Source organism: Heptranchias perlo, chromosome 9 (genome assembly GCF_035084215.1).
Source record: "Heptranchias perlo isolate sHepPer1 chromosome 9, sHepPer1.hap1, whole genome shotgun sequence".
Classification (NCBI taxonomy): domain Eukaryota; kingdom Metazoa; phylum Chordata; class Chondrichthyes; order Hexanchiformes; family Hexanchidae; genus Heptranchias; species Heptranchias perlo.
Window position 1 is genome coordinate 582128 of NC_090333.1, and position 27643 is coordinate 609770.

At 45.1% G+C, this 27643-nt stretch overlaps 1 protein-coding gene across 1 annotated transcript; it reads left to right on the forward strand.

The window, feature by feature from the left end:
• Positions 1-27: 27 nt before the first annotated feature.
• On the forward strand, positions 28-27596 carry tyw3 (tRNA-yW synthesizing protein 3 homolog (S. cerevisiae)). The gene is made up of 6 exons (XM_067989789.1): positions 28-317; positions 9079-9159; positions 9722-9820; positions 15955-16026; positions 20005-20138; positions 22659-27596. The coding sequence occupies exons 1-6, from the start codon at positions 156-158 to the stop codon at positions 22852-22854; spliced, it is 744 nt and encodes a 247-aa protein (XP_067845890.1). The 5' UTR covers positions 28-155; the 3' UTR covers positions 22855-27596.
• Positions 27597-27643: the final 47 nt, after the last annotated feature.

Here is a 27643-nt window from a genome sequence, read left to right on the forward strand (position 1 = left end):
TCTCCCGGAAGTTGCGAACGCGCTACGCTCACCGCCTTTTTGACCTGGGGCGGCCGCCGTACTCAGGCCGCGGGCCGGGGACTCGCGCTGCGGTGGTTGACGGTTTTTATTTAAATATTTGAATGGCCGCAGCCCCCCCCCCTCCCCCCGGGTAAATGGAGTCCTTCCGGCTGGGGAAAGAGCAGAGGCTGCAGAGAGGCGACCTGAGCAAAAAAGGGCGGGTGGACGAGGAGATCGCCGAGCTGGTGAATTATGTGAACGGGTCGGAGCGTTACTGCAGCACCAGCTCCTGCTCGGGCCGCATCCTCCTCCTGGGGGTAAGGAGAGGGGGGAATGGGGAGAGGAGAGGAGGGGAGGGGGGGGAATGGGGAGAGGAGGGGAGGGGGGGGAATGGGGAGAGGAGGGGAGGGGGGGGAATGGGGAGAGGAGGGGAGGGGGGGGAATGGGGAGAGGAGGGGAGGGGGGGGAATGGGGAGAGGAGGGGAGGGGGGGGAATGGGGAGAGGAGGGGAGGGGGGGGAATGGGGAGAGGAGAGGAGGGAGGGAATGGGGAGAGGAGGGGAGGGGGGGAATGGGGAGAGGAGGGGAGGGGGGGGAATGGGGAGAGGAGGGGAGGGGGGGGAATGGGGAGAGGAGGGGAGGGGGGGGAATGGGGAGAGGAGGGGAGGGGGGGGAATGGGGAGAGGAGGGGAGGGGGGGGAATGGGGAGAGGAGGGGAGGGGGGGGAATGGGGAGAGGAGGGGAGGGGGGGGAATGGGGAGAGGAGGGGAGGGGGGGGAATGGGGAGAGGAGGGGAGGGAGGGAATGGGGAGAGGAGAGGAGGGAGGGAATGGGGAGAGGAGGGGAGGGGGGGAATGGGGAGAGGAGGGGAGGGGGGGGAATGGGGAGAGGAGGGGAGGGGGGGGAATGGGGAGAGGAGGGGAGGGGGGGGAATGGGGAGAGGAGGGGAGGGGGGGGAATGGGGAGAGGAGGGGAGGGGGGGGAATGGGGAGAGGAGGGGAGGGGGGGGAATGGGGAGAGGAGGGGAGGGGGGGGAATGGGGAGAGGAGGGGAGGGGGGGGAATGGGGAGAGGAGGGGAGGGGGGGAATGGGGAGAGGAGGGGAGGGGGGGGAATGGGGAGGGGAGGGGGGGGAATGGGGAGAGGAGGGGGGGGAATGGGGAGAGGGGGGGCAGGGAATGGGGGCGGGGAGAGGGGGGGCAGGGAATGGGGGCGAGGAGAGGGGGGTCAGAGAATGGGTGCATAGAGGAGGGTCAGAGAATGGGTGCATAGAGGAGGGATGGATGGAGGAGGAAGGGGATATATATGGGGGAAAGAAGGTGGTTACCTATGGGGGAGAAGCAGGGTTACGTGAAGGGGAATACTTGGAGAGAAAGGGGGCTATGTGTGTGGTGGGGGCAATAAATGAAGAGATGATGGGGCAGGGTCAATAGGGAAGATGGTGAATGAGGGGAAGGATGACTGATACAGCTAATATAACACTGGAACTTGCTCAGGGTGGGTTTATGACCTTTTTGTAACCTTTTCATGTCAAATATTCTGCAATTTTTTTTGTCCGTTCTGATAAATGAGTTGTTTTCAGTGTTGCTTGGTTGGAATTCATGTCATAATCCTCTCGCAAAATCCTGCCGCAAAATTGTTGGACTATAACCTGGCGTTGTAAGATTCTTTACAATAATCCTCTCTGTGATTGAATGTCACCCACTACGTGCCCACAGTCAGTGTAAGGTTGCAGGTGTAGGGGGGGATGTTCTGTCATCCTCCTCCTAGTGGCAGTGATAGTGGTGTCAGTTCTTGTCGTCTTCAGGTACCTGTGCCAGAAGCCTTTCTTCCATTCCTCTGGATGGCGAGGGCAATAAACTAGGAGGTGCGGAGAGTGGGAGAATGACCAAACTTGTTTTTAGCGGATAGCTAATGTGATTCTTATATTTTAAGAAGGGAGATAGAACAAGTCCAGGGCGCTATAGACCAATTAGCTTAACGTCAGTGTTAGGAAAGATAATGGAATCGTTACTCAAAGATGTAATAGAAAAACATCTAGAAACAGAAAATATAATAAAGAATAGACAGCACAGATTTCAAAAGGGAAGGTCATGCTTGACCACCCTTGTTCAATTCTTTGAAGAAATAACAGAAAGGGTAGACAAGGGTAACTCTGTAGAATTAAGTAATAAATAGAGGTATAGAGTACAAAAGAAAAGAAGTCATGTTGTACCTTTTTATAAAACACTGGTTTGGCCACAGCTGGAATGTGTCCAATTCTGGACACCACACTTCAGGAAGGATGTCAAGGCCTTGGAGAAAGGGTTTACTGGAATGATTCCAGGGATGAGGGACTTCAGTTAGGTGGAAAGACTGGAGAAGCTGGGATTGTTCTCCTTTAAAGCAGAGAAGGTTAAGAGGCGATTTAATAGAAGTGTTCAAAATCATGAAGGGTTTAGATAAAGTAAATAAAAAGAAACTGTTCCCATTGGCGGAAGGATGGAGAACCAGAGGACACAGATTTAAGGTGATTGGCAAAAGAACCAAAGGCGACACGAGGAAAAATCTTTTTAAGCAGCGAGTAGTTATGATCTGGAATAGAAACACAGAAAATTTACAGCACAGAAGGAGGCTATTTGGCCTCTGTCTCTGCCAGTTGAAATAGAGCTACCCAGCCTAATCCCACTTTCCAGCACTTGGTCCGTAGCCTTGTAAGTCACGGCACTTCAAGTGCATAGCCAAGTACTTTTTAAATGAGTTGAGGGTTTCTGCCTCTACCACCATTTCAGGTAGTGAGTTCCAGACCCACACCACCTTCTGAGTGAAAAAAAATTTCCTCAGCTCCCTTCTATTCCTTCTACCAATTACTTTAAATCTTTGTGCCCTAGTTATTGACCTCTCTGCTAAGGGAAATAGGTCCTTCCTGCCCACTCTCTCTCAGCCCCTCATAATTTTATGCACCTAAATTGAATCACCCCTCAGCCTCCTCTGTTCCAAAGAAAACGCCAACCTATCCAATCTTTCCTCATAGCTACAATTCTCCAGTCCTGGCAATATCCTCTGCACCCTCTTTAAAGCAATCACACCTTTCCTGTAATGTGGTGACCAGAATTGTACGCAGTACTCAAGCTGTGGTCTAACTAGTGTTTTATACAGTTCTAGCATAACCTCCCTGCTCTTATATTCTATGCCTCGGCTACCTGTGAACATGCACTCCAAGGTCCCTCTCTTCCTCTACACCTCTCAGTATCTTCCCATTTATTGTGTATTCCCTTGCCTTGTTTGACCTCCCAAAATGCATCCCCTCACACTTCTCTGGATTGAATTCGATTTGCTACTTTTCTGCCCACCTGATCAATCCATTGACATCTTGCAGTCTACATCTTTCCTCCTCATTATCATCCAAACGGCCAATTTTTGTATCATCTGCAAACTTCTTAATCGTGCCCCCTACATTTAAATCTAAATCATTAATATATATCACAAAAAGCAAGGGACCTAGTACTGATCCCTGTGGAACCCCACTGGAAACAGCCTGACGGTCACAAAAACACTCGTCGGCCAGTACCCTTTGCTTCCTGCCACTGAGCCAATTTTGGAATTATTTGCCACTTTCCCTTGGATCTCATGCGCTTTTACTTTTTTGACCAGTCTGCCATGTGGGACCTTGTCAAAAGCCTTGCTAAAATCCATGTTGACTATATCAAACGCTCTCCCCTCCTTGTTACCGCCTCAAAAAATTCAATCAAGTTAGTCAGACATGACCTTCCCTTAACAAATCCATGTTGATTGTCCTTGATTAAATCGTGCCTTTCTAAATGACGGTTTATACTGTCCCTCAGAATTGATTTGAATAATTTGCCCACTACCGAGGTTAGACTGACTGGTCTGTAGTTACTCGGTCTATCCTTTTCTCCCTTTTTAAACAACGGTACAACGTTAGCAGTCCTCCAATCCTTCAGCACCACGCCTGTAGCCAGGGAGGATTGGAAAATGGTGGTCAAAACCTCCGCTATTTCCTCCCTTGCTTCTTTTAAAAGCGTGGGATACATTTCATCCGGGCCTGGCGATTTATCTACTTTCAAAGATGCTAATCCCCTTAATACTTCCTCGCTCACTATGTTTATCCCATTCAATATTTCACACTCTTCCTCCTTAACTACAATGTCTGCATCGTCCCCCTCTTTTGTGAAGACAGGCACAAAGTATTCATTAAGAACCATACCAACATCTTCCGCCTCACCTTCCCACACATAGGTTACCTTTTTGGTCTCTGATAGGCCCTACTCTTTCCTTAGTTATCCTCTTGCTGATTTATGTATTTTATAAAACATTTTTGGGTTTTCCTTAATTTTACTTGCCAGTATTTTTTCATGGCCTCTCTTTGCTTTTCTAATTTCCTTTTTAAATCGCTGCCTGAAAGGGTGATGGAAGCAGATTCAATCGTGGCTTTCAAAAAGGAATTGGAAAAATACTTGAAGGGAAAAAATTTGCAGGGCTACATAAGAACATAAGAAATAGGATCAGGAGTAGGCCATACAGCCCCTCAAGCCTGCTGCACTATCCAATAAGATCATGGCTGATCTTTGCCCTCAACTCCACTCTCCCGCCCGATCCCCATATCTCTTGATTCCCCTAGAGTCCAAAAATCTATCTATCTCAGCCTTGAATATACTCAATGACTGAGCATTCACAGCCCTCCGTAGTAAAGAATTCCAAAGATTCATAACCCTCTGAGTGAAGAAATTCCTCATCTCAGTCCTAAATGGCTGACCCCCTTATTTTGCAACTATGCGTACTAGTTCTAGACTCTCCACCTGGGGAACCAACCTCTCTGCATCTACCCTGTCAAGCCCCCTCAGAATCTTATATGTTTTGATGAGATCATCTCTCATTCTTCTAAACTCGAGTTCTGCTCAATCTTTCCTCATAGGACAACCCTCTAATCCCAGGAATCAGTCTAGTGAACCTTCGTTATGCCATCTCCAACACAAGTATATCCTTCCTTAGATAAGGAGTCTAAAACTGTACAAAGTACTCCAGGTGAGGTCTCACCAAAGCCCTGTACAATTGTCGTAAGACTTCCTTACTCTCTGTACTCCACCCCCCTTGCAATAAAGGCCTATACCATTTGCCTTCCTAATTGCTTGCTGTACCTGCATGCTAACTTTATATGCTTCTTGTACGAGGACACCCAAGTCTCTCTGAACACCAACCTTTAATAGTTTCTCATCATTTAAAAAATATTCTGCTTTTCTATTCTTCCTACCAAAGTGAATAACCTCACATTTCCCCACATTATACTCCATCTGCCACTGTGCCCACTCACTTAACCTGTCTTTATCTCTCTGCAGACTCTGTGTCTGCCTCACAGCTTGCTTTCCCACCTAGCTTTGTATCGTCAGCAAACTTGGATACATTACACTCAGGCCCTTCATCTAAGTTATTAACATAGATTGTAAATAGCTGAGGCCCATGCACCAATCTTTGTGACACCCCACCAGTTATAGCCTGCCAACCTGAAAATGACCTGTTTATCCCTACTCTCTGTTTTCTGTCCATTAACCAATCCTCTATCCATGCTAATATATTAACCCCAACCCCATGAGCCCTTATCTTGTGTAACAACGTTTTATGTGGCACCTTATCGAATGCCTTTTGAAAATCCAAATATACCACATCCACTGGTTCCCCTTTATCTACCCTGCTAGTTACATCCTCAAAAAACTGTAATAAGTTTGTCAAACACTATTTCCCTTTCATAAAACCACGATGACTCTGCCTAATCATATTATGATTTTCTAAGTGCCCTGTTACCAATTCCTTAATGGATTCCAGCATTTTCCCGATGGCTGATGTCAGGTTAACTTTCTTTTATTTGTTCATGGGATGTGGGCATCGCTGGCGAGGCCGGCATTTATTGCCCATCCCTAATTGCCCTTGAGAAGGTGGTGGTGAGCGGCCGCCTTGAACTGCTGCAGTCCATCTGGTGAAGGTCCAAGTCGGGATGGTGTGTGACTTGGAGGGGAACGTGCAAGTGATGTTGTTCCCACGTGCCTGCTGCCCTTGTCCTTCTAGGTGGTCGAGGTCGCGAGTTTGGGAGGTGTTGTTGAAGAAGCCTTGGCGAGTTGCTGCAGTACATCCTGTACATGGCACACACTGCAGCAACGGTGCGCCAGTGGTGAAGGGAGTGAATGTTTTAGGGTGGTGGATGGGGTGCAAATCAAGCGGGCTGCTTTGTCCTGGATTGTGTTGAGCTTCTTGAGTGTTGTTGGAGCTGCACTCAGGCAGCGGAGAGTATTCCATCACACTTGTAGATGGTGGAAAGGCTTTAGGGAGTCAGGAGGTGAATCACTCGCTGCAGAATACCCAGCCTCTGACATGCTTTTGTAGCCACACTTTTTATATGGCCAGTTAAGTTTTGGTCAATGGTGACCCCCAGGATGTTGATGGTGGGGGATTTGGCAATGGTAATGCCGTTGAATGTCAAGGGGAGGTGGTTAGATCTCTCTTGTTGGAGATGGTCATTGCCTGGCACGAATGTTACTTGCCACTTATCAGCCCAAGCCTGGATGTTGTCCAGGTCTTGCTGCATGCGGGCATGGACTGCTTCATTATCTGAGGGGTTGCGAATGGAACTGAACACTGCAATAATCAGCAACCATCCCCATTTCTGACCTTTTATGATGGAGGGAAGGCCATTCTTGAAGCAGCTGGAGATGGTTAGGCCTAGGACACTGCCCTGAGCAACTCCTGGTGCTGAGATGATTGGCCTCCAACAATCACTACCATCTTCCTTTATGCTAGATATGACTCCAGCCACTGGAGAGTTTTTCCCCCTGATTCCCATTGTCTTCAATTTTACTAGGGCTCCTTGGTGCCACACTCGGTCAAATGCTGCCTTGATGTCAAGGACAGTCACTCTCACCTCACCTCTGGAATTCAGCTCTTTTGTCCATGTTTGAACCAAGGCTCTAATGAGGTCTGGAGTCGAGTGGTCCTGGCGGTTATTGATGAATAAGTGTCACTTTATAGCAGTGTCGACGACATCTTCCATCACTTTGCTGATGATTGAGAGTCGACTGATGGGGCGTTAATTGACCAGATTGGATTTGTCCTGCTTTTTGTGGACAGGACATTGTGGGCAATTTTCGACATTGTCGGGTCTATGCCAGTGTTGTAGCTGTACTGGAACAGTTTGGCTAGAGGCACAGCTAGTTCTGGCGCACAAGTCTTCACTACAGCTGGGATGTTGTTGGGGCCCATAGCCTATGTTGTATCCAGTGCGCTCAGACGTTTCTTGATATCGCATGGAGTGAATCGAATTGGCTGAAGATTGGCTTCTGTGATGATGGGGATATCGGGAGGAGGGTGAGATGGAGCATCCACTCGGCACTTCTGGCTAAAGATGCTTGCAAATGCCTTGTCTATTGCACTCACGTGCTGGACTCTGCCATCATTGAGGATGGGGATGTTCACAGAGCCTCCTCTTCCCGTTAGCTGTTTAATTGTCCACCACCATTCACGACTGGATGTGTCTGGACTGCAAAGCTTCGATCTGATCCGTTGGTTGTGGAATCGCTTAGCTCAGTCTATGGCATGTGGCTTCTGCTGTTTAGCATGCATGTAGTCCTGAGTTGTAGCTTCACCAGGTTGGCACCTCATTTTTAGGTACGTCTGTGCTGCTCCTGGCATGCTCTTCTACACTCCTCATTGAACCAGGGTTGATCCCCTGGCTTGTTGGTAATGGTAGAGTGAGGAATATGCCAGGCCATGAGGTTACAGATTGTGCTGGAATACAATTCTGCTGCTGCTGATGGCCCACAGCGCCTCATGGATGCCCAGTTTTGAGCTGCTAGATCTGTTCTGAATTTATGCCATTTAGTACGTTGGTAGTGCCACACAACACGTTGGATGGTGTCCTCAGTGTGAAGACGTGACTTCGTCTCCACAAGGACTGTGCGGTGGTCACTCCTACCAATGCTGTCATGGACCAATGCATCTGCGACAGGTAGATTGGTGAGGACGAGGTCAAGTAAGTTTTTCCCTCGTGTTGGTTCGCTCACCACCTGCCACAGGCCCAGTCTGGCAACTATATCCTTCAGGACTTGGCTAGCTTGGCCAGCAGTGGTGCTATCGAGCCACTCTTGGTGATGGACATTGAAGTCCCCCAACCAGAGTACATTCTGTGCCCTTGCTACCGTCAGTGCTTCCTCCAAATGGTGCCCAACATGGAGGAGGACTGATTCATCAGTTGAGGGAGGGCGGTAGGTGGTAATCAGCAGACTGTTTCCTTGCCCATGTTTGACCTGATGCCATGAGATTTCATGGGGTCCGGAGTCAATGTTGAGGACCCCCAGGGCCATTCCCTCCTGACTGTATACCACTGGAGCGCCACCTCTGGTGGGTCTGTCCTGCCGGTGGGACAGGACATAACCAGTGATGGGACGTTGGCTGAAAGGAATGGGCACAAGTCCCCAGATGCTAGTGAAGAGGACTTTGCAGGGTGGACTGGGCTTGGTTTGCCTTTGTCGTGTGCGGTGCCTAGTGGTCCGATGCCAGGTGGTCCGTCTGGTTTTATTATGACTTTTTGTAGCGAGATTGTACAACTGAGTGACTTGCTAGGCCATTTCAGAGGGCAATTAAGAATCAACCACATTGCTGTGGGTCTGGAGTCACATATAGGCCAGACCGGGTAAGAATGGCAGATTTCCTTCCCTAAAGGGCATTAGTGAACCAGATGGGTGAGTTTAACATCTCACCCAAAAGCCGACACCTCCCACCGTGCAGCACTCCCTCAGTATTGCACTGGGAGTGTCGGCCTGAATTATGGGCTCAAGTCTCGAGTGTGACTTGAACCCACAACCTTCTGACTCAGACAACTGTGCTACCCACTGAGCCATGGCTGACACCAAGATGCTATGAGTCAGCTACAGTTAACTACACTGTTCACTATTTTATCTATAAAATCATTGCAGGCAATTGCAGTTGACAGTAATTGACCTGGCAGATTAGTTGTTCAATGTACTATCGTTCTTTTCTGATTACACTATTTACAATACTGAGTCAATCTCTAATGCACTTGTAATTTTGTTTAGGGCTCGGATCAAACTGAAGTACAGAAACAGAACTGCTCCTGGCTATTTGTGACTCACCAAAAGTGCCAGAAAGAAGATGTGGTATGAGACCAATACTCTGTTCTACTTTGTGCTTCTAGCTCGATTCTATCAGAGGATTCTTGTCAACCTGCTCGTTCGGTTAATTCACAAATCTTAGTATCCCTGGCTTGTTCTGCATTGCTGCATCTTTCCAAACGAGCACCAGTGCAGTATACATACATTTAGCTTACTGCAGGCAGCTGGGTTTCTTTAAGCAGTGTTATCGCCTTACAGTAGTAGGATTTATAAGCAATCAGAATGTTGTTTTTCAATATATGCTGCAAACATATCGATGTAGCTCTTTGCAGGGAGAAAAATCTGCAATTTTAACACTATGTCCCCTCTTGATTTTCCTCCATCGGAGGAAATAGTTTCTCTGTATCTACCCTATCTAGTCCTCGTTTACAATTATTGTATAAATAGTGGAGCCAATATGTGTTCTTTGTATATCTATCCAGAGTTGCATTACAGCGGAGGGATTGTACAGAGTGTCCAGTAGCATGTTCAGCTGTAGTTTTTAGTGTATAAACTAGTGCATCACTTTTTTTTCAAACTGCTGACATTTTACTCTTTCCCCCTGTAGGTTGCGGGGCTGCAGAAAGTACGTGACAACGCCGTGCTTAAATTTGAGCCGTTTGTTCTACACGTCCAGTGCAGAAAAATGGAGGACGCACAACTCCTGGTAAGTGTGCATAGACTGTTGACTTCAGATGTTGAGAGTTTGCCTTGATTGCTCAGCTGGTGAGTAGATGAGCCGCACAGACCAGGAGAAGGTCCCAGGTTTAATCTCCAGTCTGTGCTGAGTTAGCCAAGCTCAGGCTTTCTGCTTATTAAAAAAAGCAATCAAAAAGGCTAAATGGAAAGTTGCCCTTTATCTCAAGGGGGTTGGAATACAAAGGGGAGGAAGCTATGCTTCAGTTGTGCAGAGCTTTGGCTAGACCATATCTGGAGACTGCATTCAGCTTTGGGCACTGCACCTCAGGAAGGATGTAATGCCCTTGGAGGGGGTCCAGTGCAGATTCACCTGAATGATACCGGGGCTAAAGGGGTTAAATTATGAGGATAGGTTGCATAAACTTGGCTTGTATTCCCTTGAGTATAGTAGATTAAGGGGCGATCTGATCGAGGTGTTTAAAACGATAAAAGGATTTGATAGAGAGAGAAACATTTTCCCCTGGTGAATCAAGAACAAGGGGGCATAACCTTAAAATTAGAGCTAGGCTGTTCAGGAATGAAATTAGGAAGCACTTTTTCATACAAATGATAGTGAAAATCTGGAATCCGAGAGGTGAGCGCAGTGTGAAAGGGGAGTGCGAGAGGAGAGTCCGAGAGGTGAGCGCAGTGTAAATCTAAGGCAAGTCATGGCAGCAGAGCTCGCCCCGTGATATGCTCCTCCTGCACTATGTGGGAAGTTATGGACACTACAGGTGTCCCTGGCGACCATGTTTGCAGGAAGTGTGTCCAGCTGCAGCTACTGGCTAACCGCGTTTCGGAGCTAGAGCTGCGGCTGAATTCACTGGAGCATCCCCGATGCTGAGATTATCGTGGATAGCACGTTCGATGAGGTGGTCACACCCCAGGTAGATATTACGCAGGCAGAAAGGAAATGGGTGACCGCCAGGCAGAGTAAAAGGACTAGGCAGGTAGAGCAGGAGTCCCCTGGGGCCATCTCCCTCTCAAACAGATATTCTGCTTTGGATACTGTTGGGGGAGATGGCTTATCAGGGGAAAGCAGCAAGAGCCAAGTTCGTGGCACCACATGTGGTTCTGCTGCACAGGAGGGGAGGAATAAGAGTGGCGGGCCTATATTGATAGGGGATTCAATTGTAAGGGGAACAGATGAGCGTTTCTGCGGCCGCAAACCTGACTCCAGGATGGTATGTTGCCTCCCTGGTGCTAGGGTGAAGGATGTCATGGAGCGGCTGCAGGGCATTCTGGAGGGGGAGGGTGAACAGCCAGTAGTCGTGGTCCATATCGGTGAGGTCCTGCAAGGTGAATTTAAGGAGTTAGGAGATAAATTAAAAAGCAGGACCTCAAAGGTAGTGATCTTAGGATTACTACCAGTGCCATGTGCTAGTGAGTATAGGAACAGGAGAATAGACCGGATGAATGCGTGGCTGCAGGGATGGTGTAGGAGGGAGGGATTTAGATTCCTGGGACATTGGGACCGATTCTGGGGAAGGTGGGACCTGTACAAGCGGGATGGGTTACACCCGAGCAGGACCGGGACCGATGTCCTCGCAGGGGTGTTTGCTAGTACTGTTGGGGAAGGTTTAAACTAGAATGGCTGACGGATGGGAACCTGAGCAGGGAGACAGAGGAGGGGGAAACAAGGATAGAAGCAAAAGACAGAAAGGGAAGAAGCAATAGTGGAAGGCAGAGAAAACAAGGGCGAAAAACAAATAGGGCAATAGTGCAAAATAAAACTAAGATGATCAGCAATCTTAAAGACAAGTCTAAAGGCATTGTGTCTTAATACGCGGAGCATTCGCAATAAGGTAGATGAATTAACAGCGCAGATAGATATTAATGGGTATGATATAGTTGCGATTATGGAGACATGGCTGCAGGGTGACCAAGGATGGGAACTGAACATCCAAGGGTATTCAATATTTAGGAAGGACAGGCAAAAAGGGAAAGGAGGTGGGGTAGCGTTGTTAGTAAAGGAGGAAATCAATGCAATAGTGAGGAAGGATATTGGCTCGGAAAATCACGATGTGGAATCTGTATGGGTGGAGCTAAGAAACACCAAGGGGCAGAAAACGTTGGTGGAGGTTGTCTATAGGCCCTCAAACAGCAATGGAGATTTAGGGGAGGGCATTAAATAGGAAATTAGAGATGCATGCAAGAAGGGTACAACTATAATCATGGGTGACTTTGATCTACATATAGATTGGTCAAACCAAATTAGCAATAATACTGTGGGGGAGGAATTCCTGGAGTGTGTACGTGATGGTTTTCTAGACCAATACGTTGAGGAACCAACTAGAGAACAGGCGATCCTAGACTGGGTATTGTGCAATGAGAGAGGATTAATTAACATTCTTGTTGTGCGTGGTCCCTTAGGGAAGAGCGACCATAACATGATAGAATTCCTCATTAAGATGGAGAGTGAAGTAGTCGAATCCGAAACTAGGGTCCTGAATCTAAATAAAGGAAATTACGAAAGTATGAGGTGCGAGTTGACTATGATAGATTGGGGAACTTTACTAAAAGGGATGACGCTGGATAGGCTATGGTTAATATTTAAAGAACATGTGCAGGAATTACAACAATTATTCATTCCTGTCTGGCGCAAAAAAACAGGAAAGGTGGCTCAACTGTGAATTACAAAAGAAATTATAGATAGTATTAGATCCAAAGTGGAGACATATAAAATTGCCAGAAAAAGTGGCAAGCCTGAGGATTGGGAGCAGTTCAGAATTCAGTAAAGGAGGACAGAGATTGATTTAAGAGGGGAAAAATAGAGTATGAGAGTAAACTAGCAGGGAACATAAAAACTGACTGCAAAAGCTTCTATAAATATGTCAAGAAAAAGATTAGTGAAGACAAATGTAGGTCCCTTCCTGTCAGAAATGGGGGAAATTATAATGGGGAACAAAGAAATGGCAGAACAGTTAAACACATACTTTGGTTCTGTCTTCACAAAGGAGGACACAAATAACCTGCTAGAAATGTTAGGGAACCAAGGGTCGAGTGAGAGGGAGGAACTGAAGGAAACCAGTATTAGTAAAAAAAAAAAATAGTGCTTGGGAAATTAATGGGGCCTGATAATCTACATCCCAGAGTACTAAAGGAAGTGGCCCTAGAAATAGTGGATGCATTGGTGATCATCTTCCAAAATTCTATAGACTTGAACAGTTCCTACAGATTGGAGGGTGGCAAATGTAAACCCACTATTTAAAAAAGGAGGGAGAGAAAAAACAGAGAATTACAGACCAGTTAGCCTAACATCAGTAGTGGGGAAAATGCTAGAGTCTATTATAAAAGATGTAATAACAGAACACTTGGAGGGCATTAACGGGATTGGACAAAGTCAGCATGGGTTTATGAAAGGGAAATCATGCTTAACAAATCTACTGGAGTTTTTTTAACTAGTAGACAAGATAGGGGAGAACCAGTGGATGTGATGTACTTGGATTTTCAGAAGGCTTTTGATAAGGTCCCACACAAGAGGTTAGTGTGCAAAATTAAAGCACATGGGATGGGGGGGAATATACTGGCATGGATTGAGAATTGGTTGACAGACAGGAAACAGAGTAGGAATAAACGGGTCTTTTTCCGGGTGGTAGGCAGTGACTAGTGGGGTAGTGCAGGGATCAGTGCTTGGGCCCCAGCTATTCACAATATATATCAATGATTTGGCTGAGGGAACTAAATGTAACATTTCCAAATTTTGCAGATGACACAAAGCTGGGGTGGAATGTGAGCTGTGAGGAGGATGCAAAGAGGCTCCAATGTGATTTAGACAAGTTGGGTGAGTGGGCAAGAGCATGGCAGAATGGTGATAGATTGGGAAAAGGGGAAGTGTAACGAGACCTGGGTGTCCTTGTACACCAGTCGCTGAAAGCGAGTATTCAGGTACAGCAAGCAGTTAGGAAGGCGAATGGTATATTGGCCTTCATTCCAAGAGGATTTGAGTACAGGAACAGGGATGTCTTACTGCAGTTATACAGGGCCTTGGTGAGACCACATCTGGAATATTGTGTGCAATTTTGGTCTCCTTATCTGAGGAAGGATATCCTTGCCATGGAGGGAGTGCAATGAAGGTTTACCAGACTGATTCCTGGGATGGCAGGACTGATGTATGAGGAGAGATTGGGTCGACTAGGCTTATATTCACTAAAGTTTAGAAGAATGAGAGGTGATCTCATCGAAACATATAAAATTCTAACAGGACTAGACAGGCTAGATGCAAGGAGGATGTTCCTGATGGCTGGGGTGTCCAGAACCAGGGGTCACAGTCTCAGGATACGGGGTATGCCATTTAGAACCGAGATGAGGAGAAATTTCTTCACTCAGAGGGTGGTGAACCTGTGGAATTCTCTACCACAGAAGGCAGTGGAGGCCAAGTCATTGATGTATCCAAGAAGGAGATAGATATATTTCTTAATGCTGAAGGGATATGGGAAAAAGCGGGAACAGGGTACTGAGTTAGACGATCAGCCCATGATCATTTTGAATGGCGGAGTAGACCCGAAGGGCCGAATGACTTAATCTTGCTCCTATTTTCTATGTTTCTGTGGAACACTCTTCCCCCAAAAGGCTGTGGATGCTGGGGGTCATTTGAAGCTTTCAAGACTGAGATCGATAGATTTTTGTTGGGTGAGGGATACGGAGGAAAGGCGGGTAAATGGGGTTAAGATACAGATCAGTCATGATCTAATTGAATGGTGGAACAGGCTCGAGGGGCTGAATGGCCTCCTCCTGTTCTTTGTTACTCTGTTACGGTCAAGATATCACAGCTGGCCTCAGTGACACCGGTTAGTACTCCTGGAGTTCCTACTCCTGATTCAACGACCCCCCTCCACCCCACCACACCCCGCTTCTAGAACGGGACCTGGGTGGACATCAGGGTTGAACTAGGCTGTGACGTCCTCCAGTCAAACAGCCCGCTAACAATAACAGTCAGGACTCTCAGGTTAGAGTGGCCACTTGGGCCGGGTACAGGAAAGGAAGGTACCTGTGGGAGCGAACCCCAGTAAAGGGGAGTCAGGGCCTCCGAATGGGGGGACAAATAATTGATTTGGGAATGGGGGAAAGGAGATGTAAGTAAATATAAGAATAGACATATTTAAAAGGACAGATCCAGAATGCAAACAGCATTATATAGTATGTGGGACACTACGCTTGTTATGTTCTGGATTTATAACTTTGTAATAGAAAGATCACTGTAAAATTAAAATTTTCTGTTCTGAACTGGGATTTCAAGTAAAACATTTATTTGGTTATTAAACCTATTTCTAGCTTGACTAGATCCAGACAGCATTACAGCTTAATCAATTGGTCGGACCACACTTGGAGTACTGTGCACGGTTCTAGTCTCCATATTACAAAAAGGCTATAGAGGCACTGGAGAAGGTGCAAAAAGAACTCAAGTAAATGCCCTCCGTTCTGGCCTCAATCTTATCAGGAAAGGCTGAACAGGCTGGGACTCTTTTCTCTAGAAAAGAGAAGGCTGAGGGGTGACCTGATAGAGGTCATTAAGATTATGAAGGAGTTCAATAGGGTAGACGTAGAGTTAATGTTTCCACTTGAGGGCTAGTCCAAAACTAGTGGTCATAAATATAAGATAGTCACTAATAAATCCAATAAGGAATTCAGGAGAAACTTCTTTACCCAGAGACTGGTGAGAATGTAGATCTCGCTACCACAAGGAATAGTTGAGGCGAATAGAATAGATGGACTTAAGGGTAAGATAGATAAACACACGAGGGAGAAAGGAATAGAAGGATATGCTGATAGGGTGAGATGAAGTAGGGAGGGAGGAGGCTCGTGTGGAGCATAAACTCCGGCATAGACCAGTTGGGCCGAATGGCCTATCTTTATGCTGTAAATGCTATGTAATTTCTTGGCTATTTAAACTATTTCTAGCTTAAATGGATTCAGAAAGTGGGTCAGTTTAATCAAACTGCTGAACTGAATATCAGTGTTATAAAGAAAGACTTGCATTAACATAGAAACTTATTGGAGAGCCAAAGTTTTGATAATTTCTTTTGCAATTCTAAGGTACATTGCTGATTTTAAATTCGGTCTGTGGCTGTAAACACGTACTGTGCGCGGTGTTTTGTTGACTTGTAATGTTCTGTGTTACAGCACTCTGTGGCTATAAACTCAGGCTTCAGAAACTCTGGGATCACAGTTGGCAGGAAAGGAAAAATAATGATGGTAAAATAATTTTGTTGTATTACTTCATCAAAAGTTATTTACGCATGCCGTTTTTATACCGCATTCTCTACTGATGAAGGCCTGCAAGTTAATCACGGGACAACTATTAGAATTATATTCTGAACACGACCTAAACTAGCATCCTCTTGATGGTTTCCATATGTCAGTAATCAGTGGGGGGCTGTGCCTCCATGATCGAATGATGTTCTCAGCAACATGCTTTATGCACGGTGCAACTTTTACTGCTTCCGATTTGAAGTCTGAGCCACTGCAGCTCCCTTCCTAAGGCCAAGTTTAGCCCTGGGAGGTCACCTCCCAGTAATCGTCCCGTCTCACTGTAACAGATCCTAAAAACTCTTATAGTAGCCGTTACACTCATAGAATGATACAGCACAGAAGGAGCCCATTCAACCCATCGTTCCTGTGCCGGCTCTTTGAAAGAGCTACTCAATTAGTCCCACACCCCATGCTCTTTCCCCATAGCCCTGCAAATTTTTCCTTTTCAGGTATATAATCACTTCATGATTTATGATGTCTGAATATTTCAATTTACTGCTTTATTATTCACTTAGAGGCATCTATTATCTGACACTGTTTGTAGTGTAACTGCATGTTATTGTAGAAAGTAACTCCAATATTGCAGGGTAGGCTCCCAATGCCATACTAATGGTTATCAGTAGCTCTGGCACTACAGTACCTACTTGTTCAGGCAGGAGTATCATTTAGTTGTCTTTGTCAATGGTAATATTATCATAACGTATGAGACTTGACTTCCAGAACTTTAGCAGGGATGTGGTCACACCTGAAGCTTCAGAAGTGCCGTAACCTACAGGGCTACGGATCAAGTGCTGGAAAGTGGGATTAAGCTGGATAGCTCTTTTCCAGCCGGCACGGACATGATGGGCCGAATGGCGGCCTCCTGTGCAGTAACTTTCTTTGATTCTATTAACTGCTCATCACTGCTCCAACTGTCCTTGATGTCCAGTTGCCAGCCATGACTCAGTGGGTAGCAGAAGGTTGAAGATTCAAGTTCCACTCCAGAGACTTGAGCACATAATCCAGGCTGACGCACCAAGTGCAGTATCAAGGGAGTGCTGCGCTGTCGGAGGTGCCGTCTTTCAGATGAGACTTTAAGTTGAGGCCCCGTCTGCCCCCTCAGATGGATATAAAAGATCCCATGGCACTATTTTGAAGAAGAGCAGGGAGTTCTTCCCGGTGTCCTGGCCAGCATTTATCCCTCAACCAACATCACTAATAAACAAATTATCTGGTCATTATCACATCGCTGTTTGTGGGATCTTGCTGTGTGCAAATAGGCTGCTGCGTTTCCTGCATCACAACAACGACTACACTTCAAAAGTACTTTATTGACTGTAAAGTGCTTTGGGATGTCCTCGGGTTGTTAAAGGCGCTATATAAATGCAAGTTTGTTCTTTTTTTTGATGTTCAGTTCTTGACCAAGCCACTAGAGGGCAGGTTGACCAACCAATCCAGTCAGGTTACACACTAAGCAATTATCCATCATTCATGGTGAGACTGCTAGCAGAATCGCAGAGTCAGGTCTATTGCCTAATTTATGACCAAACTAGGCCGACTTATGGAGGGAGGCAATATAGGAGAAAGAGGGAGGAATCTCCGATTTTTAGGAATAGTTCTAAAGGCTGGCGGTATATTAAAAGATAACGAGATAAAGAAAGACTTGCATTTATATCACTCCTTTCATGACCTCAGGACATCCCAAAGAGCTTTACAACCAATAAAATACTTTTGAAGTCTAGTCACTGCTATAATGTAGGAAACGCAGCAGCCAATTTGCATACAGCAAGATCCCACAAGCAGCAATGTGATAATGACCAAGTAATCTGTTTTAGTGATGTTGGTTGAAGGATAAATATTGGGCAAGGACACCAGGGAGAAGTCCCCTGAACTTCTTAGTGCCACGGGATCTTTTACGTCCATTTGAGAGGGCAGACGGGGCCTCGGTTTAACATTTCATCTGAAAGATGGCCTCTCCGACAGTGTAGCACTTCCTCAGTACTGAGTGTTGGCCCAGATAATGCGCTGAAGTCTCTGGAGTGGATCTTGAACCCACAACCTTCTGACTCGGAGGCAAGTGCTACCCACTGAGCCGCAGCTGACATTACAGATCAGGGAAACCCTTTGAGCTCTCCAGAATAAACAAAATCTTAGATTTCCCTCATCACCACATCTAAATGTCCCTTGAATGAGGCTTGATAGCACTAGGATGATGCACTGTGGAGTGGAAGGCTGTATTTACGCCTGCAGTTCCTACATGGCGAGATTCAGATCATTATGAGTCAAGCCCAAGTGGAGGTGAAAGTTATCTTTGAAGGGAACGGAGGGAAGGCATGTTGGAGACATAGGACTCTTGACCACTAGGAGGTGCCCGAGGTTATATTCTTAACGCATTTTGAGCCTATTCAAATAACCTGCAGTCCCCTTCCCAACCAACCAGATATTTATCTGTTCTTGTTATTGAACCAACACCAGCTTTTACCTAAAAATCTGTTCCACTTATCCATTACCCTGTGTGGGGGGGAAATTCTCTCTCTTTGTTTCATTTTGAGCCGCACTTCACTCAACCCCTTATAATGTATCGATGCCTTTTTGAAAGTAGGAAGCACAATCTGGAAATAAAAAGTTGGCGTCAGTAAAAAGTGTCCATGAAGCTGTCGGATTGTCGGTTTTTTTTTAAAAAAAAACAACTGGCTCACTGATGTCCTTTTAGGGAAGGAAACCTGCCGTCCTTACCAGGTTTGGGCCTAGATGTGACTCTAATCCCACACTAACTGCCCTCAAGTGGCCTAGCAAGTCACTCAGTTGTATCAAACTGCTACCAGCAGTTCAAGAAGGCGGCCCACCACCACCTTCTCAGGGCAACTAGGGATGGGCAATAAATGCCGGCCTTGCCAGTGACACCCACATCCCAAGAATGAATTTTAAAAAAGCTACACATGATATGCCAAATATGGCCTCATCAGTTCTCTCTGTGGAATGACTTGCTTTGATTTACAGCCTAATGTCATTCAGATGCATCCTGGTGTTTGGTTAGGCTTCCTTCCCAACGGAAAGACAAACTTGTGTTTTATATAGGGTCTTCTATACCACATAGAATTACATGGAATGTAATGTATTGCACAGACAGGCCACTCGGCCCAACTGCTCATGCTCCACATGAGCCTCCTACTTCATCTCGCCCTACTTCGTCTCACCCTATCAGCATATCCTTCTATTCCTTTCTCCCTCATGTGCTTATCTCGCTTTCCCATAAATGCATCTATTTTATTCGCCTCAGCCATTCCATGTGGTAGCGAGTTCCACATTCTAACCACTCTCCGGGTAAAGAAGATTCTCCTGAATTCTCTATTTGAATTTATTAGTGACTATCTTATATTTGTGACCCCTAGTTTTGGCCTCCCCCACAAGTGGAAACATCGTCTCTACATCTACCCTATCAAACCCCTTCATAAGTACCTCGAGCAGGTTGCGCCCCTCAGCCTTCTCTTTTCTAGAGAAAAGAGCCCCGGCCTGTTCAATTATTTAAAAGGGAATGGAAGAAGTATTTGGAAAGGAAGAATTATGGAGAGAATGGAATTAGGGTTAGAAACGTATGACTGATTCAAGTGACGATAGTCAAACGGCGGACTTCTGTACCTCTATGATTCTGTGCTTATCGTGTTTCACCGAAATATCTCAAAGCACTAGAGATTCAATGAATGTTTGAGGGATAGTGATGGAGAAATAGCAAATGGGGTCCATTAAAGGAGATGGAATGGCGCTATAGAAATGAACGTTTGTTCTAGAGTATCCTAGGAGGAGATCAGTGGTCCTGGATTCAGTGTTGGTGAGGACTGTGCTTTATCAGGAACATGCCACATTTACATCCCCTTACACTGGGGCTGTAAAAACTGCTTTAATATTTTGTATTTTTTTTATTTTTCTGTCTGGGGTCACCAGGCTGTTCGCAGCACCCATTGCCTGGAGGTTCCTTTGTGCCATCGAGGGAAACTATTGGTGAGTGAAGAGTACATCGATTACCTTGTTCATGTGGCGAATCAGAAAATGGAGGAAAACCAAAGGCGGATAGAAAGGTAAAATAGCAATTCTAGGTCCGCAAATCTCTTCCACCTCCGAGAAGGACAGTGGACCAGTTTCTGCATTAAACGCATTTAATTCACGTGTTAGCTGTGGCTCAGTTGATAGCACTCTCGTCCGTTTCAGAAGGTCATGGGCTCAAGTCCCACTCCATGGATTTAAGTGCAAAATCTAGGCTGACACTCTGCAGTACCAAGGGAGTGCTGCACTGTCGGAGGGGCCGTCTATCGGATGAGACGTTAAACCGAGGCCCCGTCTGCCCTCTTAGGTGGGCGTAAAAGATCCCATGGCACTATTGGAAGAAGAGCAGGGCAGTTCTCCCCAGTATCCTGGGACAATATTTATCACTCAACCAACATCACTAAAACAGATTATCTGATCATTATCACATTGCGATTTGTGGGACCTTGCTGTGTGCAAATTGGCTGTCACGTTTCCTACATTACAAGGGTGACTATACATCAAAAATACTTCATTGGCTGTGAAGCGCTTTGGGACATTGAGGATCGTGAAAGGTGCTGTAGAAATGCAAGTCTTTCTAATTGCACGTTGCACCGTTTATTTTCTGACTACAGATCTTCATTACAATACGGCCCTTCGAGAGCCAGCCAGATAACGTGCATCAATGCTTGAGAGATGGTGGTGGAAAAGCAGCAGGGATGTGCTAAAAGAGATAGAGGACTTTTGGTAGCACAGTTTAAACAGAAAACATCTGTAGCACTGCAGGCTTATCTTAAATCTGCCCTGACTCTCTTTGAATTTTTTGGAAAATTGAAATGGTTTAACATTAGTAAACTTCATCCAGATTGGTTTCCAAAGGAGCATTTACCATGACTTCAATTCACAATTGACTGTGAAATGCAGATGTTGCCATTTTTTTTTAATGTTTGTGTTTCTCGTTAAATCTTGGAACTGAGAGAGTTTGAAGACAGAGGAATGGCAGATTTGGCCAGTGCTCTGCTTGTACAACCTGCATTTCTTAATGAGGTGTTGCTGCTAGTTAGGTCCTTCCTCCAGGCACATCATTACACTGAGAGCAAGATGATAATCAGGATCCAGCATTATCAAAATCTTGTGAGAGCCTACAAGAAAGGAAAGACTTGTATTTATCTCGTGCCTTTCGCAACATCAAAATGTCCCCAAGCGCTTTAAAGCCAATGAAGTATTTTGAAGTGTAGTCACTGCTGTAATGTCGGAAACGCGGCAGCCAATTTGCACACAGCAAGGTCCCACAAACAGCAATGAGATAATGACTAGATCTGTTTTTTAGTGATGTTGGTTGAGGGATAAATATTGACCAGGACACCGGGGAGAACTCCCCTGCTCTGCTGGCCGTGGGATCTTATGCGTCCACCTGAGAGGGCAGATGGGGCCTTGGTTTAGCGGCTCATCTGAAAGACTGTCCCTCTGAAAGTGCAGCACTCCCTCAGTACTGCGCTGGCAGTGTCAGTCTAAATTTTGTGCTCAAGTCTCTGGAGTTGGGCTTGAACCAGAGGTGAAAGTGCTACCACTGATCCACGGCTGACATTTTACATTTTCACTATCAACATTTTTAGCACGATAAAGATTCTGGGTTGAGATTTTAATCAAACTGAGAGGTTTTTGTTTAATAGTATTTCTCTTTTCTGGCTGTCCCATGCACTATTCTTTGGCTACAGGACATGCAAACTGCCTGCTCCTGGAGACAGTCATGTGATCTGCTTCTCTAGTGCCCCCCTTGTGCCAGTTATTAGGAGATTCACAAAAATGTCCTAACTTGGTTTCTTTTTCTTTATTCATTCTCTGGGTGTGGATGTCACTGGCAAGGCTAGCATTTATTGCCCATCCCTAGTTTCCCTTGTACAACTGACTGTCTTGCTAGGCCACTTCAGAGGACAGTTAAGAGTCAACCATATTGGTGTTGGAGTCACATATAGGCCCAAACCAGGTAAGGACGGCCAGTTTCCTTCCCTAAAGAACATTAGTGAACCAGTTGCGTTTTAATGACAGCTTCATGGTCCCTTTTTCCCCCTCCTCTTGATATTTGGGCAGAGATTGGAAGTTCATCATTATGTGGGAAATCCCAAGTACAAGCCTGTGTCTTACCACCACACTGGGGCACCAAAGCTCCAAGCCACCTGATATCAGAAAAGTTCCATATTCTCAAGTTGCATATTACATTCTAGGAAGTCGGAGATTGGGGCGAATAGATTTTAAACCCCAGATCTGCGCTCTGATAATTTCTCACGTGCTTTGAGCTTTTCAGCACTATGAATATAGTTATAGAACCTTACAGCACAGGAGGTGGCCATTCAGCCCGTTGTCTGTGCTGGTGAAAGAGCTATCCAATTAGTCCCATTCCCCTGTACTTTCCTTTTATAGCCCAGCAAATATTTCCTTTTCGAGTATTTATCCAATTCCCTTTTGAAAGTTACTATTAAATCTGCTTCCATCACCCTTTTAGGTAGCACATTCCAGATCATCATAACTCATTGCAGTAAAAAAAAATTCTCCATTTTAATTTGTTTGGATTATAGGTTTTATACTGGTCTTCGATCCTCCATAAGTGCTGTAGCTCCTCCTGAACAGCCTGGTGAAAAGGGGAACAGAGTTGCTTCAGTGTACACTCGCAGAAGGAGACAGAGAACCACAGAGAAAGAGCGGGGAAGTGGAGAGCCGACAGCTCACAGTGATGGCGAAAATGACCTTGTGTTTCTGATGGGTACCATGTGATCTCAACTTTTTATAGCCATAATGAATTTAAAGTAAACATGGCCCTTGTCTGCAGTGGGAAAACCTGCAGGGGATGAACAGAAAGCTCCTGAAATAATCTTCTATCAGCAGTTGGATAATTTTATCAAGCTCCTGATAAAATCAGTTGTGTGGGTCAGTTTTTTTTTTAATGTAAATCTTGACTACTTTGTAAAGTGAATTTTATCTCTGCTCATTTATTTTTTTAAACAGACAACACATTTTAGGTAACACTACTTTCTCTGAATGATGAGCTGGGTGAGTCCCAGAATGTAGCTATTTATTATTGGGTCATGTTAGTTGGAAGTTTCTGAAAATGTTTGTTTGTCAAAGGAAAATTAAGATGAAAAGTGAAGGGTATTTAAATGCTGTACTTCATGCTGTAGAAAATCAGTATCTTATATTTTCGAGCTCAAGTACCACTCCAGGGACTTGAGCACAAAATCTAGGCTGACACTCCCAGTGCAGTACTGAAGGAGCGCTGCACTGTCGGAGGGGCCGTCTTTCGGATGAGACGTTAAACCGTCTGCCCCTTCAGGTGGGTGTAAAAGATTCCACGGATCTATTGGAAGAAGAGCAGGGGAGTTCTCCCCAGTGTCCTGGTCAATATTTATCTCATTGCTGTTTGTGGGACCATGCTGTGCATAAATTGGCTGCCTGTTTTCTACATTACATCAGTAACTACACTTCAAAAGTACTTCATTGGCTGTAAAGCGCTTTGGGACATCCTGAGGTTGTGAAAGACATGATTTAAATGCAAGTCTCTCTTTTTGTATATAACAAGAAAAAGTGAAAAAAAATCTTTCTTTACAAGTATCTTCCTGGGAAAACAAGAACAGCAGGTCAATGATATTGTGTGATTTTGGCTATCCCATGATAGACTGGAATAAAGGTTGAAGTAGGGTGTGCTTTTACAATACAGCACTGCTTCCTCGATCAGTATATCTCTATCCAACAAGGAAAGAAGCATTGCTTGATTTAGTTTTGAAATGAAGTGGAGCAAATAACTGATGTGGAAGTAGGAGAACAATTGGCAAATAGCGACCACCGGGGAGAACTCCCCTGCTCCTCTTCAAATCGTGCCATGGGATCTTTCACTTCCACCTGAGAGGTCAGACTGGGCCTCGATTTAACGTCTCATCAGAAAGACGGCACCTCCGTCAGTGCAGTATTTTCTAGGCTTACAAATGAAGGAAGGCCAATTGGGTGTGGCAACAGTGGATGAGCTGTACCCAGCAATAGTTGATGCCTTTTGAGAGTAGGGAAGGAAAACTAGGGTGAAGGGGGGAGAAATAAAATATGAAGATCCCAGTTTAGCTGTTTACATGTCGAATTGTCTTTCCAATATTCAGATCATAGAACCTTCAGTCCCCTGCTCCTTCCCCATAGCCCTGCAAATTTCTCCTTTTCAAGTACTGTATATATCCAGTCCCCTTTGGAAAGTTACTATTGAATCTGTTTCCACCACCCTTTCAAGTAGTACATTCCAGATCATAACTTGCTGTGTTTAAAAAAAAAAAAAAAATTCTCCCCTGGATATTTTGCTAATTATCTTAAATCTGTGTCCTCTGATTACTGACCCTTCTGCCAGTAGCAACGGTTTCTCCTTATTTACTCTTATCAAAACCCCTCATAATTTTGAACACTTCTATTAATTTGCCCCTTAACCTTCTCTGCTCTAAGGAGAACAATCCCAGCTTCTCCAGTCTCTCCATTAAACTGAAGACCCTCATCCCTGGTACCATTCTAGTAAATCTCCTCTGCACCCTCTTCAAGGCCTTGACATCCTTCCTAAAGTGGGTTGCGCAGAATTGAACACACTATTCCAGCTGAGGCCTAACTAGTGATTTATAAAGGTTTAAGAACAAACGAACATGCGTTTAAACAGTACCTTTCACAATCTCAGGACGTCCCAAAGCGCTTTACAGCCAATGAAGTACTTTTGAAGAGTAGTCACTATGTTAATATAGGAAATGTGGCAGCCAATTTGTGCACAGCAAGATCCCACAAACAGCAATGTAATAATGACCAGATCATTTTTTTTTAAGTGATGTTGGATGAGGGATAAATATTGACATCCTTCCTAAAGTGCGTTGCCAGGAATTGGACACAATACTCCAGCTGAGGCCTAACCAGTGATTTATAAAAGGTTTGGCATAACTTCCTTGCTAGAATCTCTCGAGAATAACGCAGGGATTTATCTTAACTTTGATCCATCTGCAGCACTAACTGGAAGGGGCAGGTGTGGACTCTCAGTCTGCTGCATTACAAGAACGCAGCCAAAGCCCAGTGAGTTGAAAACCATGCCTCGTAACCCAAGTTCTGTTTTGAATTACAAACCACATTTGTTTTTGTTTGTGATACTGGTGACGTTTTCGTGCTTTTTTGCAAATCATACCAGAGATTTGATGGTCCACTAAAATTCAACAAGACAGACTTTCTTCCTATTCCAATTATAGGGGTAATTGGGCTTTTAGTGTCGGAAATATCATTCCACGGGTACCATTTAGCTCCCCAGTTCCAAAAATAAATCTAAGGATAGTATTTGTATACAGCTCGTGGCTGTTGGCTACTTATTTCTGTCACAATGTATAAACTGTTATGTTAGCTTCTGTGCACTGGTAACTGCACTCGTTCCAAAAGATTTATTTTAGTTCCAGTACTGCCAATATAATCGTTCCATTTTGGATTACACTTAAATTTAGTTTTTTATTCTTATGGTACCTGGGATGAGGGACTTCAGTTATGTGGAGAGACTGGGGAAGCTGGGATTGTTCTCCTTGGTGTAGAGATGGTTAAGGGGAGATTTATGTCCACCTGAGAGGGCAGATGGGGCCTTGGATTAACGTCTCATCCGAAATCCAAGTAGATGGGGAGAAACTGTTTCCACTGGCAGGTCGCTAACTAAAGGACACAGATTTAAGGTAATTGACAAAAGAATCGGGAGATGAGGAGAATTTTTTTTATGCAGCATATTGTTCTGATCTGGAATGCACTGTCTGAAAGGGCGGTGGAAGCAGATTCAATAATAATCTTCAAAAGGGAATTGGATATATACTTGAAAAGGAAAAAAATTGCAAGGCTATGGGAAAAAAGCAGGGGGAGTGGGACTGATTGGATAGCTCTTTCAAAAAGCCGGCACAGGCACAATGGGCTGAATGGCCTCCTCCTGTGCTGTAAAATTCTAGGATTCTGTTATTTCACTGTTCCATTGTTATCACTGGGTCAAAATGCTGGAACTCCCTACCTAACAGCATTGTGGGAGCACCTTCACATGGATGGCAGCAGTTCAAGAAGGCAGCCCACCACCACCTTCTCAAGGGGCAACTAGGGATGGGCAATAAATGCCGGCATTGCCAGACACGTCTATAATCTTAAGAATGAATTAAAGAGTAGGGGAGTGGGACTAATTGGATAGCTCTTTCAAAGAGCCAGCATGGACACGGTGGGCCAAATGGCCTCCTACTGTTGTACGATTCTATGATTCATTCTTGGGAAGTGGGCCTTCTTCGTGAACCACCGAGTAGCAGTTTTGATACAACCAAGTGTCTTACTAGGCCACTTCAGAGAGCAGTTAAGAATCAACTATTCTAGTGTGCGACTGGAGTTACATATAGACCAGGCAAGGACGGCAGGTTTCCTCCCATAAAAGACATTAGTGGACCAGTTGGGTTTTTACAACATTCCAACAGCTTCATGGTCATTTCACTGGTTTTTCTTTTTTTTTTAAACTGAATTCAAATTCTGGAACTGCTGTGGTAGGATTTGAACTCTCATTCTCTGGATTATTAGTCCAGGCATCTGGGTTACTAGTCCAATAATATAACCACTACACTACCCCTGTTTACCTATTTGGTGATTCTGCAGAAGTATTTACAGAATCATACAGCGCGGAAGGAGGCCATTTGGCCCATCGTGCCTGTGCCGATTCTCTGAAAGAACTATCCAATTAGTCCCACTCCCCTGCTTTTCCCCATAGCCCTGCAAATTTTTCCTTTTTAAGTATTTATCCAATTTCCTTTTTGAAAGTTACTATTGAATCTGCTTCAACAACCCTTTCAGGCAGCGCATTCCAGATTGTAACAACTCGCTGTGTTAAAAACATTTCTCCTCATCTCCCCCCCCCCCCCCCCCTTTTTTTTTGTCAATTACTTTAAAATCTGTGTCCTCTGGTCACTGACCCTTCTGCCAGCGGAAACAGTTTCTCCTTATTTACTCTATCAAAACCCCTTCATGATTTTGAACACCTCTATTAAATCTCCCTTTAACCTCTGCACTAAGGAGAACAACCCCAGCTTCTCCAGTCTCTCCACATAAATTAAGTCCCTCGTTCCTGGTACCATTCTAGTAAATCTCCGCACCCTCTCTAAGGCCTTAACATCATTTTTTTTTTGAGTGACATATAAACCAATCTTAAAATGGTCAAGTGGGGTTGTGCCCCAACCATTACATTTGGTACCAAAAGATTTCTTAAACTGAGGATTTCCCCCTGATTCACACGGCTGGAGGAGAGGGTAAGCTCCATCTGGATTCTCTTATAACCAGCATCCATGAGAAATGAATGACGTCATCCGAAGGTGAAATCAACTGAAGCATAAAGACCATTAGGTTTTGGGATTATAGAGGACATGGTGCAGGAGTTTGGGATTGAGTCCAGTTGTGTATGTAACAACTTTAAACTTAGCGAATGGTTATCGTGTGCATAATTTTTAAAAAAGTTTAAACATATCCTGTTTATGAAACAAATGTGATTTTTTTGTGTTCTGATCTA